At 42.0% G+C, this 20247-nt stretch overlaps 1 protein-coding gene across 1 annotated transcript in view; it reads right to left on the minus strand.

Moving 5' to 3' along the window:
* Positions 1-20247, minus strand: part of LOC306706582 (contactin-associated protein-like 4) — a gene marked incomplete at its 5' end in the record, with an annotated part of 81383 nt that overhangs the window by 31693 nt on the left and 29443 nt on the right. The window contains 8 exons of the mRNA XM_079173713.1: positions 2249-2420; positions 2720-2869; positions 4090-4363; positions 5722-5868; positions 6030-6202; positions 11325-11531; positions 12099-12246; positions 16131-16324. Of these exons, the coding sequence (XP_079029839.1) occupies positions 2249-2420; positions 2720-2869; positions 4090-4363; positions 5722-5868; positions 6030-6202; positions 11325-11531; positions 12099-12246; positions 16131-16324 (1465 nt within the window). The remainder of the gene's footprint in view (positions 1-2248; positions 2421-2719; positions 2870-4089; positions 4364-5721; positions 5869-6029; positions 6203-11324; positions 11532-12098; positions 12247-16130; positions 16325-20247) is intronic.

The following is a 20247-nucleotide window of genomic DNA, read 5'->3' on the forward strand; positions in this document are numbered from 1 at the left end:
ATCAATGACTTGAATCTAATGTTATTCCTGTATTATTTCCAAGTCATTAAATGTATGCTTTACTTATGGTTTATGTACAAACATAAGCGCCATCATCAGTTGCATTAGAATGCATCAAAAAAACAAGTGACGAATCAATTCTTTTTAATCAACAGATCTGAAGTAATCCGTTTTTTCCATTTGAAGCTTTTAGATCGTCAACCATGAGAACATTTTAGTGCTCCAAACATTGAAGATGTTTTTTTTTCTTTCTTTAAAGTGTCATTAATACATCAATGTCTAAATCATTTTTACAATTTGAGAAGAAGTGCATGACTTATTCTGTCCCCAATGCCAGACAATAAGCTCACTCAACTAACTTTAAGAGTCAATTAAAGGGGACATATCAGTCCGATTCTGCTGTCACTGAGCAACCAAAACCTGCGCACAGCAATGACCATGATGATGAAGTAGCAGTAAGCCTCATTGGCTAAACTTGATAAAGTCAAGCAAACGCTTAATCTCTCTATGTGGCTTTTATGTATTGTAACTTGACATATTCTTTTCAACTAATTGCTATAATTGCCTCTATTACTGATGTACTAATCTACATGTCAATCAAAAACACAAAAGAGCTAAAAATGTAAAAGTAAAGTCAAAGCAGAACAGCCAGATAATTGTCACACCACTGACCTCGACTGAACAATAATTGTGAATTTCACCATGGAGATACTGCACATGTGTGTGTGTGTGTGTGTGTGTGTGTGTGTGTGTGTGGGCTCATGCTTGTGTGTGTGTACTGGATGGTGCAGTCTCTCTCTAACATGCTGCCGCGCTTCCTCTCACACACACATTACTCTGTCAGCAAAGAGAAAAGAAACAAAGACGAACAAAAAGTTGCTTCTCAAAAAATGTTGTAAGACAAAACAATCGAGGAGAGAAGAAACGTTTCTGCTCAAGAACCGACAAAACACACGACTGTTTGACGGAACGACGCAGCGGTTTCTCTGTCAAATCACATTTTGGGTTTCATTTTCAACAGCTGGAGATCTTTCTTACATACATTGTGAAAAGTTAGGACTCCTCTTATAACAGATGTTTCAGTGCTTTTGGTGACTGCATTGGGCAGATAACAGCAGGCCTTTTGTCCACACATTGTTTTTTTCCTGTTCAGTAAGGAGTAACTGATCAGTGGTCGAGACGTGCTGAATATCTTAAAGGCAAAAGCTGTGATGGATTGAAACCCCACTCTTAGTAATTACGAGTTAATTAATCACACAAACTCAGTGGTGTTTATAGGATCCAAAAATCCAATGAAATATTGACTTGTTTTCTCAACACCTCGTTATCTTCACAAGATGGCTTTTTTCACCTGTTCAGATATGTGCTCGTCTCACCGAGATACCCGAGTGTTTAAGGCGCTGGACTCAAGATGCAAGTCCTCATGGGTTCAAATCCCACACATGATCGGCACATTTTGACAACAGGTCGGGATATAATGCAACGACTTGAGAAGTCTGAGCAGGAAGTGGCACAACTAAATGAATTCATGCATCCTCAAAGGTCCTGCAGAGTGATGTGTGGGGTTATAAGAGCCTCCATTCTGGGGATATATTGACTTTTTGAATACAACTCCTCGTACTCCTGGAAATATTTAAATATTTATTGCTTAAGAACAGGATTTGTGCAACTTTTTGGGCCGTAACTCCACAGTCATTACTAGGATGGCCGAGTGGTTAAGGCGTTGGTCTTAAGTACCAATGGGCTGAAGCCCTCGTGGGTTCGAACCCCACTCCTAATAAGCATTAATTAATACTGGATAGAGTCATGGACTTAATTATAGACTTTAGATGAGACGTTTAAATTAGTGGTAGTAGTCACTTTGTTCAAATCCCGCTCCTGGTCAGTGGATTTTCATTACAGGGAGTTGAAATAATGCAACAACTTAAAAAACAAATGGGGAAGTGGCTCAGCAACATCCATTCATGCGTCCTCACCAACTACATCATACTGGAAGCTTTGTGGCGTTAGAATAACTTGTTAGTATGCTTTGGCAGAGTGGAGTTCCATTAAACTGGATGGTGAAACACTGCTAATATGATAGCTTTCTTTAAAGGTCAGCACTGTCGAGAAGGTTTGCAATAAGTTAGTGTCGCAATTTGTGCTCTGTGCAGATTTACTTCTCCTCAACTGAATTCATTCCAAGATGTCATTGTTGTGATACAGCTCTATCTATTATTACTATTACTACTATTTTTGGGATACCGACCTGTCGATTATTCCACACATGTCGATCTGCAGGTTGCTGAAGATTCCGAGCTGCTTTTGCTGCACTATTATCAGGTCCACGACTTGGTCGTCCAGAGTTAAGAGACGCATGCAGCCCTGGAAGACATTAAAGGGGTTTCTGCACGTCAGCCTCTCGTCTCCAGCAGGGCAACCTGAAAAGAAGACCGAGGGAACATCAGTACCAGAAGTGTCCACATGAAAAACCCATCAACTATCAGATCAGATCAAATTGTTTCAGACATATTATTACTCTTGTCTAACAAATATCATGGTTATTGACACGAGCAATGCAGTTCTTAATTCTGAAAGACAAACATAGATGTAAATGGATCATGAATTTCATTCACCTTTTTTTTAGATCTTCATCATCAGTCAAAATATACATAAATATGCGGTGCTAGACGGGGTTTAAGTGCACAGAAAAGAGACGGTTGACCTGCTCCACTCTTACCACCAAAAAAGAGGTGACTTTCTACGGCGACAGGAAACGAGTGACTGGCTTGGGCGCCGCCTCCTTCCTCTTCATCCACACCGATGCTCAGACGACCTCGTCTGGAGTTCAGCTCAACCGAATGCCACTGGCCGTCATTCAGAGCAGAACCTGGGAGCCAAATACCCATTAACACAAGCGTTGCTGAAAAATAGATTTTGTTTCGCCCCCCCCCCCCCAAGTGTTCATGGCTGCACACCAAGCTGTTAAGACCTGCAGCAGATGTTGGCACCCCGAAAAATATATTTCAAGGCTGAAGCCAATCACGGGCACTCATGTAGTAATGACCACATTTGACATTCCTATCACACCGTGACCTGCCACAGCTTGAAAATGATGTCTTTCTCACCCTGAAACAGTATTTTCAACAAGATCATCAGTCGAGACCAAAAATCATTTGGAAAAGATAGGTGGTGGTCTTGGTACAAATAGATTAGCAAAACCCATGAGGGGCAGATGAGTGCAGACCACGTAGGCATCGACTTGCTTCCTGCGTTCCCTTTGCGATTGATCTGCAGCAAGTACCAGCAACGCTGTGTCTGCCTTGTGAATCCGTATCTTGTTAGGAGTTAAGGGAATGAATCAATACCTTATTATCTCCTCTATTTTTCTTACTGACAATACTTTGCTAAAGAGCACACCGCAGTCATCTTACAGTGGCTTCGGCTTCACAACACTTACTTTGGTAATAAGGACGACACAGAAGATTATAAAGTAAACTGGACTCCTGAACCAAAGGCAATTGTGAGACTTTATTACAGAGAGATGTGCTTGTTGGTTCAAATCTTATGTATTAGAAATACGGTTAGCTTTAGAGTCGGATTATGACCTTTCATGGGTTTGGTTCCTGTTAGAAAATCATTTTATTGCCACCAGGATGGCCGAGTGGTTAAGGCGTTGGACTTAAGATCCAATGGACGCATGTCCTCGTGGGTTCGAACCCCACTCCTGGTATGATAGGAGTATATTATTGGATAGATGCATTGACAGTTTAGCAAAAGTATTTCAGAGAAAACAATCAGTGTGAATCATTGTTCTGATGTATTCAAAGAAGTCACCAAGTGATTTAAGCAGCGCTCTCAACATGACAAATCTCCTTGTCTGTAGTTTCTGCTGTTCACAAGCAGCACATCCAGGTTACTATCTGGAAGAATCTGATGACCATTTCAAAAATGTTATTCTCTTGATTTATGTTTTTTTTTAAATGTAGGATTAGGCTGTCATGGACGTACCGGGGCCAACTTGTTTCACTCGCATACGGGTTGACACAGCAATGTCTAGATATCCATGTAGGACGAACCACTAACGTGGATCTGAAGGTGTAGGTGTACCTGCACTGAGCTCCAGCAGCGCCCTGCCGGCTTTATGGATCTGCAGCCGGAGTCGGGCCTCGCTCAAGTACAGCCAGACCACGCCCCCTTCCTGAGGCAGGTCAAAGGTGAGCAGAAGCCCCGCTTTGTTCCAGGTCCTGAACTGGAACCCAATGGACACGCCCCCCGACGAGGACGCCGCCGCCGCTGCCGCCGGCAATTGGAGGAAGCTCTGGGGGCCCGGGAACGTCACGGCGACGGAAAGCGACTCAGCACAAGAAAAGGTCACATTGCCCTGAGAGAGAAACATGCAGCGTTGAGAGAGAGAGAAAATGATTACAAGAGAGATTAAACAACATTAAACATGAATATTAATCAGATGCAGAGGGCGTGCCGACGTGACCTCATGTCAGTTGATCTCATCAGCAAGTCTCCTTAAGAGGACACCGGTATTACCATAATGATAACAGCAAGGCTTAGGATAAGATTAGGAAAGCGAACTGAGCATACCAAAGTCACCTAGCGTGGAGGTAAAAGAGATAAAGAATACAAATAAAAGAAGGAGAGCATACAGTAAGCCCAGGACCACAATATCTTGACATCTCTGTTATAGCCCATTGTTTTGAGTAGTGGTAATGACACCGGGTCCATTGCAAAGGCTGCAGCAGTTATATATTACAGCTCCAGCCCTCTGCAGGGAATATCAGCCTGCTATCTTTATAATGCTCCGGAAACACAGATGACATCTAAAAGCCCTTTGTGGTGCAGTTAAAGTGATGTACAATAACTCATGTTGGGAGTGGGCTGTGCTGCTGCACGACACAAGTGTGTGAAGTTAACTTAAAAATCTCCAAAAGCCTACAGCAGGCCTTCAGCACTGACGCACCAATCCTTCCCCTGTAACACTCGGATGCTCTTTGTGTTAATGCCTCCTCACAGAGCCGTATGAAGCACCATTTAGTCTCTGTTTTAAATTGGATCATAACTTTGTGGCTAGTACCTTAAGAGCCACTGAGCCAACATTAAATTGCCTCTATTAGATCTTTAGCCATGCATGAGAAATCTCTGAACCTCTTTACCAAGAATTCATGTTTTTTTGTTTTTCTGCTGCCGGGGCCTTTGCTGTTAATGGGAGAACATGTATTACTTCCTGTAGAAACGCTTCACAGCCTCTCTCTGAGGAGCTTGCTCCACTCATCGAGAATGTAGAGACATCTGAAGGTCCTAATGGCCAAGATGAGGAGATATTAGTGGGAGTCTAACCACTGTCTACAGTCCTTTGTCCTGGCTTCATTAACCAGTTCAGCAGCTCGTTCAGCAGCGGCAGCATCCAGAAAAACGTGGAAAAGCCCATATTTCACCACTAAGGCGGGACAAAGGGAATCTAACACAAGAGAGACCGATAAAAGACACCTCAAACAAACAACCCTATTACTTCACACAAAATAAAACATGACCCACAACACTGAAGATGAACATGCTGGTCTTTGATTATGTATGCAATGTGTTGAATATTTAGTTAGTAGTCACAAAAAAACACCAAGTAGAATGTTATATTTCTTTTTGTTTCAGAGGCTGTTGTCCAGTGATTGATAATGTACCGTCCCAGACTGAACTAGTTGCAGGTGGTTATGTTTAGCTTGATAAACTTACCATTGTAGTGACTTGGTGGTCTTTGTTTTTGGCGAATACTATCAGGTTGAGGCCGTTGTACTGAAGGTTTTCCAGGCAGCCATGAAAGTTCCTCTTGGAGACGACTGGTTTCTGAGATCCGCGGCTCTGGACTGTCCCTACACTCAGCTGTGAGGGGACATTAAATAATATAAATACAACATACTCTTCCTCTGGCTCCGAGGTCATTTTGAACAATCAGTGGTTGTACAGTGCGGGTGTATTGGGATTATAATGATGTCTAAAAGACGTACATTGTGTGTAATGATATCCTGTTTTTTTTATCCCACCTGCTCGATGTTCCAGCCGCTGAACTCTGCGGGGATTTGAATCCTCTCCGTGTGTTTGTCCACGGTGAGGTTGAGCTGAGCGCTGCGCCGCTCCACTGCTAAATGGTGCCAATGCTGATCATCCAACAGGCTGCCGAGGGAAGCGAGACGCCGGGGTTCAGAGGAGGAAGTACCTGGAAGAGATGAGGTGGAGAGAGTAGTGAGGGGACAAGAGTGAGTATATGAAGATTATTTTTCTATTATCTGACCTGGTGCAAAGAGAAGTGAACATCAGGCCAATAAAATCTTCTTTATTGTGATGAATATTTTATCTCAGTATCCCACAGAGAGGAGCACATCGAGGTCAGCCTGTCTCATCTCACTATAGGGACTTCAAGATATCAGCATATTTGAGAGCCAAAGCCAAATGTGTGATAATGCCAAATAGGAAAAACTGCAGCGCAAACATGGTGAGACATCATTAATGATAGATGAGCAGGTCCGTGTTAGTGGATCCATCTCTGCACCCCTTAAAGCACTGGGAGAGAAACGTTGGCTTTCTGCTGAGAGACGGAACTGTAGAAAGAGGCGAACACAGTCAGTCATTAAAAATGTATTAGATATTCTTTAGGGAGAGACGACTCCGACTTCAAAGAGAGAAGGAGAGACAGTTTGAAGATGATGGGCGAACGTATTTCTGATAATGCAGCCCATTATGTGAGAGGCTTTATTTGTCTGCAGCTCGGAGGAGAAAAAAACAACTTAATTCAGAGAGAGAACGTTTCGGATGCAGACCTCGTGACACGTCTGTCCTGTCAACATATTTATTGAGATGAGTTACAGTTTGGACGAGTGGAGAGAGACAGACAGTGAGATCAATATGAGAGGAAGGATGGGAAGAAACCAGATTTCTTTGGCGGTACAGAAGAGAGGGAGAGGACTTTATGATCGAGGGCTTCATTGAATGGATGATTTGATTACTGGCTGAATGACTGGAAAGAGAAAGCAGGAATCAATATGAGAGGTCAAACAAATACAAAATGAATTGATATTTATATACAGAGCCCCCTCTTTCCCTTTCTTACGTCTTTATTTTCCTCCGTTGTTTAATCCGTTTACTGCGGTATCGAGGTCATAAGGGAGAACAAATAAGTGACAGCAATAATTGCATATGTATGTTTCTTGACAGGGCAGTCAGGAGAGTTATTTTTTTTTTGGACCAACGGGGAAAACCAGTGCTGTCCTCTGTGTACCGTCAGTGAGTCCTTGAGCAAGATTATGATATGAATCGTGATGCGGGTCGCCAGAAATCAATAGGTGACTTCCTGATGGGAGCATGAACGTGCACTGGAAATATTAACGAGCAGCGGGTCAGCGTGCCAGAGAGATAATCGGGCTCTCAAAAATAAAAATAGATAAATAAATACAAGTATCTTTGTTGCATGAATGTGCACTGTAAATAGAGCTCATGTTAGTCACATTAAGTCCTTGGTGAGGTAATTAATACCATACTATTTAGAATGCCAGTAACATATTTAGTATGTCAAATGCAGTATGCCAAAAATAACAGAATGTTCTCCATCCGGATATATGAACAAGAGGGTCAAAGTATGTAATTTTTAAGGGCAGCAGCAGTATGCAGGTCTGCTCCGCCCCTCTCTGAGCGACTCATTACTCACACCTGAACACCGTCGGTGTATACCAACGCCCCCGGAACCAGGGCTGTTCTTCTATGCCACTGAGCTGTTTGTTGGGCTGGTGCTGCTGTTGTAGTTTGTTAACCCATCATTTATCTTTGTCTTGATGACTTTGAGGAAGCCCTGCAGCCGGGGACCTCTGCTATTTATTTCGCTTCTCCTTTTTTTTATTGTTAGTAGCCGAAGTCGACCGACTCAAACTAAAAAATGACACCAAGGTGAAATCAGCCCCTACCTGAGTTTAGGAGAGAGAGCGCGTGTATGCTCCAAGCAATTTTAAATGAAAATCTCTAAACTTTTCACTGAGGCGCTGTGTTGAGTCAGTGCTCCTTTTCGGGTAATTCATACAAACATGGTGCTCATGTTAAAAAGCAATGTCAAACAAATGGGTAGTAGCCCAAATATAATACAATAAAAAGAAAGAAAACAGTCTGTCATACGATGGTTAGAGGAGCGATAACCCATGCACAGCGGGAGCACTTTCTTTTCTCCCCCTAAGGCCCTGCATCAGAGAAAAAATGCCCTGAATTAGCTTCTGTTTTTCAGTTAGTGTGGATATTTTTTATTTTGGCCTTGGACGCCCGTTTGCCGATTTTGCTTCCCTTTCTCTTTATTTTCATAAATGCCATTCATTGTTAGGCTCCACTTAAAGTCTTAAAGTGCTTCAGCCTTTTCTTGTGGTTTTGGTCCCACTTTTGCAAAGGTTGGACAAACGTGTTATGTTACTTGTTCACCTTGACATAAAGTCATGGTTGTAACGCTGCAGCTGAAGAAGAGCGAGTACGCATATAACGGTTTAAACAACTGCAAATGACTGCATATTGTTTTATTATAATCGAGGAGGGACTGGGTGGATGTGTTTGCCTTATTCTCTGCAGCCTCTGCTGAACGCTTTGTTTTCTCCCACCAAAGTATCCTGTCTGCAATTTCATTACAGCTGTTCACATTGACTCTAGATGGGATTTTGCAGGAAGATAACATGGCCCTTATCAGGAGCTGCTGTCAGTGGAATCAACTCCAAACATCATTTCCAGACTGTAAACACTTTGGGAAACACGGATAGGTCATTAGGACGTCGTTGGATCTTGTCTTCCAAAGGTTTTTATCTCATAAAGAAGGTGGGGTGAGATGGCTTGCTGACTTTTTATAAGCGCTTGGTTCAAACAAGGCCTTAGAGTTAACATCATGCATTGGAGCAACCCTCTGCATGTTTGTTTTCCTAAAATGACTTCAGTCACAGTTATGAGCCAACAAAGACACAATATACCACACGGGCATGTTGATGAAGGTAAAGCAGAAGGAAATGGTTGAGCGTAGAAGATATGAATCTCATTAAACCATGTTTATTCAAGCTGTACAACAACTAGCAAAGTGACATTTACATTAACTGTGTCTTATTTCACGTTTTCAAACATGTCAAAACCAAAGACATAAGCAATAAATATAAAGATCCCTGCATGAAAAAAGCACGGTAGCGAATCACATGACGACTCACAAATCCCTGTTTTGTTTGCACCTTAATTAAATATAATCTAATTGTAATTTAAAAGAAGATGAAACTAATACTTGTTAAGTTTAATATGTTTCTGTTGGCACCTGTTGGCTTGTGTTGGAGTGCTGTGCCTTGGAGGCTGAACTCCAAATTCAACTTGAATGTAAAACTAGTCAGTCTACCATCAAGCTTGTATCTATTCATGTTTTGTATCCTCATGTTAACCAGGACAAAGCTGCTGTTTCTGTGAAGGGCTATTACTCAGTGTTGCCTCATAAAAGCCAACTAATACATCTGCTCCGGGCGGTTCAGACCTGGAGGTGTTGGTGTTACGAGCAGAGCACACCGTGCACACAGCAGATGACCTGAATTACGCAATGTGTAACCCAAAAGCCTTTGCAGAGAGAAAGAGAGAGGCAGAAAGGCTGAGACAGAAATAATGAGAGACAGAATGAAGAAGTGCATCCAACTAAGAATAAAAAGGGTTGAGAGCTGCAATAGTAAAAACAGAAAGGATGGTGAGCTATATGAAGCATGAAGAGCTGAAAACATCTCTTATTGTGATGCTAAAAACAAAGGATTGGGTGCTCTGTAGAGACAAACAACAGTAATTAGGAGGTGGAGGATGAGAGAGAAATGAATAATGTAGATCTCAACCACAATCTAAAATGTAATCAACATTTTGGCCAACTAACATCTAAATACACACCTCCTATTCATGCTTTTTGTTCTCTGTTTCTCTCTGTTTTCCCTGCAACCTTACAAGCCATCCTGTCCACTCCCTCCTGCCCTGCAGTAAACCCTTTTCCATCACCTGACAATGGCCCACCTGTGTCCACCGGTGTATCATTTCCTAATCACCATGTTCTGGCTGTCTACCTGGGTTTGACCTTTGCCTGTTCTCTGATTCAGTGAAGCGAACCTTTATCTCAACCCGTCTGTCTGTGAGTTCTAATCACACCTGCTGGCATAAGTTTCTGTGTATACACACCCTCAAGTACAAGACGAGTGACCAGAGACAACTAAGCACCTGACATAGAACGCGTATTTGTCTGTTTCCCTGTGTCATTAATGTGACAAAGGAGACATCCTTAGTAGCCCTGTGGCCTAATAATTAAGTCATAGAGTTCAAGAGAACTTGGAGAAAAATAGAGAAAAGGATGGATGGAGGAAAGAGAAGATGTAAGGATGTAGGGATAGCGTGTGGAAAGAACAGACTGCCAAAGAGAAAGATGAGGAAATGGTGCAAGGTGAAGGAGGCAAAGAGAAGGAAAGAATGGAGGGAGGTAGAGAGAGAGAGAGAGAGAGAGAGAGAGAGAGAGAGAGAGAGAGAGAGAGAGAGAGAGATGAAGTGGGGGATGGCTGGCTGGATGGATGGAGAAAGTATTTAAGCAATCAGATGGGGTTCCTGATGAGAGGTGAGCCATATGGTGATGATTCAGCATGGCAGCCTGACAACCTCTGGTTTAACCCCATTTAAAAACACACACACACACACACACACCTACACACACACACACACACCTACACACACACACACACACACACACACACACACACACACACACACACCTACACACACACACACACACACACACACACCTCCCTATGTACAGACTGTAAGCCATGCATCACGTCTTGCAGAGTCCGGCCCTAAGACACGCTACAGTGAGCGGGTACCATCCATCATGTCTGCAACTAGACTGAGATGCAGCAGCGGAGCGTGGGCCAAGATTTAAACCAATCAGGCGGCAGCGTGCGTGTCGCCCACCTCGACTAACCACAACCAATCTAAAGTTATCTCAGAGGCCTTTATAATGTCAACAACCTTATAGAGATATTCTCCACCAATTCATCCACAAAGTGACTCACAAATTAAATGTCAAGCAAAAGCAAAAAATGTTTTCTTGCCCATCAAATCAAAAAATCGTTAATTTTTATTGACATATCCATTGAGTGGATATGTCAACAATATAAGCGTTTTAAGCTTACCATTTCTTCTAGTGAAGGTAGATTGGGTCATGCTATCCTTCTGCAGATACAGCTAGTATTTATACAACTTTTTCAGTACTCCAATGTATCAGATCTCAGTATGAATGTCAGTAAATACAGTATATTGTGCTGTACCTTGTCTGAGCAGCAGCAGTAGCTTTCCTCTCTCTAACTCCAGACTGAGGCCGAGTCCTTCCTCTCCCTCTGCGTGCAGCAGCGTCCCAGAATTCCTCAGGGTTTTAAACTTAAGGGAGACGACGTCTCTGGACGTCCCTCGTGGCCCGGGACTCAACCTGTACACCAGACTGCTGCTGCCGCCGTCCAAACTCACAACATCAGAGGCTGGAAGACAAAAAGAGATTCAGCGTTCAGGAAATGGTCATTCTCAGTCTGTAACTTTGTACTGTAAATGAAAGTCCCACCATAGGGCTGCCTCAAAGCTTCAACATCATAAGGTTCTTTGGATTTGTCGCCCTTAAATGAAATTGATTTTTTGTGTTAAAGGGTTCTTGTGAATGCTTACACACCCCTGAGGAACATTTGTGCGGCGGCAAAAAATATTTGACTAACCGTAATTATGCATAATAATTAGCCATGTGCTTCTATCTGCTGCTTTTAGGATTAATGGGCCTTTGTAACAATGGACGTTTTCTGTGTTTCTGAATAATGTGCCTTCGGAGAAATGGGCAAATAAAGGAAAATATATGGGAACACCCACGATGAAAATGGTAAGTTAGCTGATATGCACTTGCACGTGGCGTAACGCGTCTATAGCCACAACAGCTAATGTTAGCTGTTTCCCGGATTCCCACATCGCATTTTTGCATTCCACTGATGAAAAACGGCTTTTATTCTTGACAAAATTAAGAGTGAGAGTCCAGTCAGGCCGCTGAAAAAGAAAGGACTCACTGTAAGGACATCCGTAGGTCTCCAGCCGGAGTCCGATCCTCCCGCTGGGGTTCCAGTCCAGAGGAATGAGGCGGAGGAAGCGAGCGATGGCCGGCTGCTGCAGTTTGTACTGAACCACGCTGTCTGCATTACTGTTACCTGGAAAAGACTGAAATTACAAACATTATAACTACCAAAAGTAAAAAACACACAAAAATAATTTTATTTATTTATCTCTTTATTTGTTTGTTACTTTGTAGAATTACATTTAGCGCAGAAGTCAGGTTTTTATCCAAATATAATACAAATGTAAACCGAGCAGAAGCATCCGTTAAATTAAAGGGACGATTAGGAGCTGGGTTCATCAACATTAACTGTTGGTGACACTAATTCTCCAGTCGATGCAGAAATGACTGCACAAAGGGTTGATGTGATCAGAAGGCACTGATCGCTCATGTTGCTGGACATTCGTAGGAAAACACCATCATGTGAACCATGAGGATACGTTGTTAAAGCACTTACAGTGTGGAAATACTTTGTCTTGCCAGCATTTTTAAGTAAAGTACTTTATTATCATATGATATTCTTCTGGATTCCCAACGAACGTTTTCTTCAAAGTCTGGAATATAAAGCGTGAACTGATCAGCTGAATGCTTTCTATCGCTCTCAGCTGGCGATACATCCGAATTACATTCCTCTGTTGAAGTTGACATGCAGGCTGACTGGCTCCCCCACTGCTGAATAAAAGCTAATATAATAATAATTAACTTATTAATTCCTCTGAAATCATGAGAGGGAAGTATTCATATGATGAAGAGAGATGTTTTGTAACTTTTAATAGTCTTATAATGTATCTTTTGATGCCCAGTATCAAAAATGTTTGTTGTTCTTTCAGCTAAAAGGAGCCAATTAAATTCACTGCTGGATGCACAAGCACATATTAGTTTGGTGTGTGATTATACTTCTGTGTATGTCGTCGATTAGACTCATGGGAAGGAAGTCTATTCACACAGAATGTTAAGGAGGCGTACAGTGCTGGTTCCCGTGTTCACACTGTTAATTACCAGCATTATAATGAATCTACACAACAGGTGGGTTTGGATGTTGCTTATGAGTTACTCAATGGAATGGAAAACGTGTTGACAATAGCAGTTCTTGTTTTTCTCCTGTTAATAATGAGAGTGTCATCCTTCACTCACACACTTTCTTTTTTTTTACACAGAATAACCCTCAAAGTAATAAAAAGAGAACTTCCCCTCCGCTGGTCTTCAGTTTCTAAAAGCAGATCAACTCTCTCCTCTGACTGACTCTGTAAGCTCGACTGACTAATGCGCAGAAGTTGGGAAACACTTTGAAATGCGACTGGGATTGTGCTCAGTTTATGCAGAGTGTCAGATCAACGTGTCTTTAAGCCGTGAGGAGTTGTCCTCTGCTCTCTCAGAGACCATCCTCAGCGCTGAGATTAGCTGGATTCCTTCCATGTGGGGGAAATTGCCTCGGCTCTACTTCTAATCAAACGCTCCTCTCTGCACCGCTGTAACAAACGTGGGTTTACCCGGAATAAAGGTCCATTCTCACAGTGTGTTAATATACCATGTTTCCATGTTTGTATTATGCGGCTCACGGGGACCATGCAGGTCAACAAGCTCTCTGTGCTGACAGGATGCAACACTGTTTTTCCCTTTTCCACAAATACAAGGACTTGGTATTCCTGTGGCTGCGTACTGAACCGTGCACCATCCCCACAGCGGGACAAATACAAGGCCAACACGGAAAAACACAGAAGAAGAGTTGTGTGTGTACCAGGAGGTGGGAGGTGATGCCTCGCTGCCTCCGCTGTCCATCTGACGGATTTCTTCATTAATCAGCTTCACAGAGACCAGCTGAGCTTTCTGACGTTACAGTTTAAAGTTGCAGTACCTTCTTCTTACATGCTGTTTTGCTGCAGCTATGAACGATATTCCATTTGTGATCTATATCATTTAAACATTGCTATAGTAGATGTTTAGTCAACCTAAAGACTGCAGCAGGTCACATTGTTGTTTACCACATAGCTGCAGCCGAACAATTTCTGACAATTTCTTTGACTTAACTTTGACACTAAATTGGCACAAAATTACAAATTAAATTAACTTCCACTTCCATCACTTTTCTGTTTTGAATAGACCTTATAGGAATTTGCTACCAGGAAGTTACCAGGTCGCTAGCCGAAGCGATGAGCAGTGCATGCATGACTCAAACAACAAATGTGACATTTCGGGCAAATCTTCCTAGTATTGTTGTTCCTCCTATCACCATTATGTTTATGTTCAATTCTCAAGTGAATTTCAAGCAAACTTTTTAAATGTTGTTTCCATCAACTGGTTTGGAGCACACAAACTCGGCTGCAGCATAGTATATACAGAAGTTAGCGCAATATGCTACATATGGCTGCAATCCGCCGGTAAATGGAGCGGAAGAAGAAGAGGATGCGAACCACAAACAAAACCAGTCGGCTTTGCCATCTAACCTTTTATACATCCATGCATCTAACCCATCTATGAGAGAACTTCAGGATTTTTTTATTTTCGATTGGACAAGTTTTAATTGTTCTTTCATGTCAGCTAGCATTGGCCATGTTTTACGTTGTCCAGAGACGAAGAAAAGCTTTCACACGTAACGGGAATATCAGAAAAGACGCCAATAGAGGAAACAAATGATCGATCATGTGAGTTAAATGTTCGCTACGTCAAGATGTATTCGGCAAAAAGCGTTTCCATAATCCATCTAAACTACCTCAGAAGAGCCTAAAAACGTTTTTGTCGCAATTTAAGTAGTTTTATCAATTTCTGCCGCTTCAATACAGCGACTTTAAAGTGCACATAGAAATATATATAAATGAAAACACAGCTGATAACATCACTTCAAGTTTTCATCTGTTCTCATGACTTTATTGTCATTCTTGGAAGAAAAAATAAATAAAAATAGAAAGAGAGAGATTGAACATGTGTGTAAAAGCACCAGAGCTTTGACACAGTGGGATTTGTCCTCATTGATTTCAGTGTCTGGCGGAGCTCCAGGCTGCAACGCATCGTCTCAGCCAGGAAAGAGACGCTCGGCTGCCTCCCTGTCTCGCTCTGTGTCCATCAACGGCAGCTTAAGTGTTTTGGCAACAGGTCTGCAGAGTCAGCAGAGCTCTTTCATTGGTTCATCCATTATTAATGAGGAGTCAAAGGCTCCTGATGACTGTGATTATCTCCTCAGGATGGACTGATCCCTGCAGACCGGCACTGCTAAACACCATATCCTCTGTAAATATGACTGTGGAAGTGCAGGCAAATGAATTGTAATGAACTATTACCTGACACTCACAGAAGTGTTTGTGTAACAGTACTTAAGGTGCTACTGTTCACCATACTCATCATTTTGAGATTTTGGGCTATTTTGCTTCGTTTTTTTATTAAAGCTTTTTGTCATCTTAGTGTAAATAAAATGTCCAAAATACACAATTAGGTGTTTATTTTACTATAGATGTCAGATGTTTACTTGAATCTGCAGATTTCTCCTAAATTCACAAAAAGTTAGCATTAGAATATTTCTTTTGCATTTTTAAACATAACATTTCAGAAAACTCGCTCCGAACACACGAGTATTGTTTTAAAAGACACGTTCACCAAAGATACCAATCATGTCTTCCTGCCAGTGTGACTAGTTACAACACGATACAATTAATTAGATTAGAGGGCTAGGAAGCAAGAGTGAAGAGTGTGCAACACACATTTCGTGGTCACTGTGAATTCATTTACACATCTCTTCACAGATACTGTATTCTTTTGACACATGTTCTATGTTAATTTTGAGATAAATTTAACGAAGCCTTAGCTACCTTCTGTTTGCCGGACGCGGAGTTGAGAATGAGAATTGTTTCTCCGGGAAATACTGTGACTACACTAACACTTGAACAGGGTATTTGTAAAGTCGTGCTTCCTGTATATGTTTATTTGAAATTACTTATACTTGTTAAATAAATTTTAGAAAAACATCTCAGTGAAGAAACACCACCTACGGACTCACCCCTATACTGTCCTCCTGTCTGTACTGCTTCCAGTTGTGTCCCGTGTCGCTGAACATCAGCAGGTACGACGTCAGCCAATCGGAGCTGCCGTAGCGGCCCTGAGTCGCGACAGCGGTGATCTTGGTCCGCTCGCCGAGATCGACCTCCAGCCACTGATACCTGTCTGAGGTGAGAGGAGACCAACCTCCAGCTCCTGCAGGGAGAGAGATTTAATACATTATATTTCATTCTACGAGGCGTAAGTATATGTGCGTTGACCTTTAAGTCTGACATTTTGTTACACAGCCTGAATAATAGCACATTTCTGTGCCATAATTGAACACAATATTTTTAGCTTGTTGTGTTGGAACAGATTATTGGTTTCATTCTAAGACCCTGCAAGATTTCTTTAATGTAGAAAATTGAATATAAAATAATTGATTGCACTCAGAATTATTCTGTAGTAGACGGAACATTTCCTTTTATCCTTTTATGAGTCAATTTGTCTTCAGACATCAAAAGAAGACATTCATCAGAATGAAAGCCTCTGCAAATTGTGTTCAATTTTCCAATTTACAAACCTGCCGCCTCCACAGCTTTTCATGCTGGTTTGACATTTGTCTTAAGAATGAGACTTCTTTGTTCTAATGACACAATGCAATGTTGTTTAGCAGGCTTTCTGGTCGACGCACTTTCTTACTTCTTTTCCACTCACTTGCTCAGCACACAAATGCACCATTATGCATCAAATCAAATGTTTTTGTTATCGCAAAACGGCCTGCTGCAATTTTCACATCACAGAAGGCACAATATGTTATCAAGGCAAAATGTGTGTCAAAATACCATTTTAAACTAAATATTGCCATGCTGCAGAGGTCATGGCCTCCAAATCATATTCTACAGACTCAAGAAAACATCTCTGTTTGCAACAGATCCCCACAAACATCACACCATAATCACTGTGTTTCATAATAATATAATAATGATTACAATTCCCTCTAATATTGCAAATCATATTTCAATTGCAATATAAGTCAAATTACAATTAGATGTTGTTGTTTTTTAATTGTTCAGCTACTACACAGGTTATTGGTCCAAAACTAAAGTACAGGACAAAATAAAATGCCTCATAGTGGCACTATAGGAAGTCACAGAATCCACAAAGCCACTGCAATTCATCCCGGGGGATATTTCATGGCAATCCGTGCAGTAGTTGGTGAGATTTATTAGTCTGGACCAAAGTGTCGGAGCCATCCATAGAGCCACATGTGCTCCTCTCAATGTCATGGCATAAGATCCATTTGCTGGTATCTCCGTTGACCTCGTTGCTGAGATATTTTACTGGAATTAGTTCATGACAAACAAGTTTACTGCACATTGTTGAGTATTGCATTTCCGAAACAAAACATCATCAATATGCGGTTGAGCTGCCATGCATTGATCCGTTGCACAGAATGCAGGACCATTAGCGTCCTTACATCACATATAGCATTGCTAAGAGGCTGTGGCGTTATCTATTGATTAGTTGTATAGTTTGTTTGCAGTTCTGCATCCTTTGCTCTATAGAATATTAACAATAGGAGGTTGTGGTGCCAAGCATTGATTAGTTGTACAGTACCCCTGCAGGTCTGCATCCTGTCCCGTGTTAAATATCACCAATAAAGATCGGTGTTGTAACATATTGATCAGTTGTATTTCAGATGAATAGGTTGAAAGAACTGAAAAGAGGGATTGATGAAAGAAAGACTGATGAGTATTTAAAATGTTTAGGTATTTTTTTCAATAGGCTTGCGGCATTTCCTGTGTATTGCCTATTGCTTATTACGCAATATGTCTTATCCGTAAACACTTTTCAATAAAGGCGGTGGTGTTATTGATTCGCCTCATCCAAGCTCATGAAATGTGTGTCTTGTGTTTTCAGAGTCAGTTTGTGAACTCATCTCTTTGTGTGGACCAATTTAAACCTTCAATGTGAGGACATATTTGGAAAGTGAGGACGTTTTGACCGGTCCCTACTTTGGGCCAGACCTTCAAAGGCCGGTGTGAGGGTTGAGACTTGGTTTTAAGGTTCAGGTTAGAATTAGTTTTAGTGTAGGGTTTGGGTAAGGGCTAGGGACTTCATTATGTCATTGAGTGTCCTCACAAAGATGTAAGTACAAGGGTGTGTGTGTGTGCGTGTTGGAAAGTGCTTTGTCAGGTCAAAGCGATGCTTCAGAGCTCCAACGCCAGATGGACGATTCTGAAGGAGGCTGCTGACCAGCATCCCACGAAGCACACACACACACACACTCAAATAAACAGAGCACAGCACTATCATGAAGTATTAATACAGAGGAAGAGCAAGACACAACACACACACACCAACATTGGGAGTCAATGAGCTCTTGGAAAGCATTAAAACAGACAAACAAACAATGTAAATGTCACTTGTCCTCATGTTACCATGCTGTTGTCTGCTTGTTGTTGCAGCAGCAGGAAACTAACATTTTGAAACAAAGCAACCAACAGAATGTATCCTCAGCCTCCAGGGGACAGTACTGAGCTGTTCATTTTTGGAAGAGGAGCTGAAGGCAACGTGATGCCCGAGAGCCTAAAGAGTCTTTCTGCCACACAAAGTTAGTCATTCTTTGTGTTACTTGTGTGGTTCAGCATTCGGCTAAATAGCTAAAAGTCAAACGGGCAAAAAAAAAGCAGGGACCAAGAGGAGATGTTGAAACTTTTAGGAGTACTGTATGCACTGAACTCAGAGTTTGGCAGTAAACAACCCGATGGAAGCCAACAAAATTACATATTGCTGCAAGTTGAGAGTAAAGAATACACCCCTTACCCCTCTTGATACAAGCAGGATGGCTCTTATGTAACGGCCCTGGCACCCCGGATCCTCACAGTAACTGTCACAAACCTCCTCCAAGGTTTTAGACAAACTGGGCAAACATCCATGACCCTGCAGTGTGAAGAGTTGTTCAATCGTAGCGCGACCAGGACAGAATTTGCATTCGTCCTCCTGAATCTGACATTGTCAATCCACAAGAGGCTCCTTTCCAGCACCCTGGCACTGCTCAGATTTCCCAGGACACTGAGGTGTGTCAAGCTTGCAGTCGACACGCCTTTAGTGCGTCCAGGGAACACGGTCACACATTCTAAGGGGGTACACAGGGGTCCGTGCAAACCTTCGAGGACTTGGGCAAATAATGATATTTTATTCATTCCAACAAATGGACCTTCACAGACTTTCAGCTTTCAGAGATGTCCACAAAACAAAACCCATGAAACTGCAACACCGCTGGTTTAAATCCACAACGTTTGCGTTGTTTCCTGAGGCTCTCTTCTGTAACATGTCCAATAAAGACAAAATGCCAAAGATGCAAATAAAATACTTAAAATTCAAGGAGGATAGGTTTGCAGGAGGTTTCAGGGTAAAATATTTGGTCCACTAAATCTCAAGTACAGGAATCCAGTCATGGCAAAATGTCAGTTTTGTTGCAAAGGCACCTGTAGTAAATGCTGTTGAGATTGATATTTCCTTCGGTATTTTCATCTTAAATCTTTGCCTTTTATTTATGTGTTGAAGTAATACTAATTGCTACCAAAGTTGAGTGTGGAAAGTGGGACTGCAAAATAAATCAGTCTCCGTATTCCCTCACTTTGTCTCTGAGCAATGTGTGGTGGCAGGCAGAGGAGAAAAGCTCAGCAGTGAAAAATAAAAATCGCTCTAGCGGTTGATGGAACCTGATCTTTAAAGAGCTAAAGGCCAAAGCTAATAAGCAGTTGACTAACGGACGTGTCCAGTAAGAGGAGAACAGAAAAGAGCAGACACTCTGACCTTTACTCATGAAGATTAGACTGGGAGAGAAAAAGAGGGAATCGGAAGGAAACAGCTCGGAGACAGAGCGGCGTTACACAGATTTACTGTGTCCACCCTGACAGATATAATTGAACCAGAAGGGAAGTGATGGCTGGCGGTCTGAACACTTTCCGACACGGCTGTCACTATAAATCAAATAGATCTCCCTGTTTTCCTTCTGTCCCTTGTGTCCGTCAAGGAACCCACTTCAACCAGCCGCTGAGAAATGTGTTAATGACGGTCAGAAGTGTGACATCACGGCTCTGCCAGCCAACGAGAACTACAAACCCCAA

Source organism: Pholis gunnellus (genome assembly GCF_910591455.1).
Source record: "Pholis gunnellus genome assembly, chromosome: 14".
NCBI classification, from domain to species: Eukaryota; Metazoa; Chordata; class Actinopteri; order Perciformes; family Pholidae; genus Pholis; species Pholis gunnellus.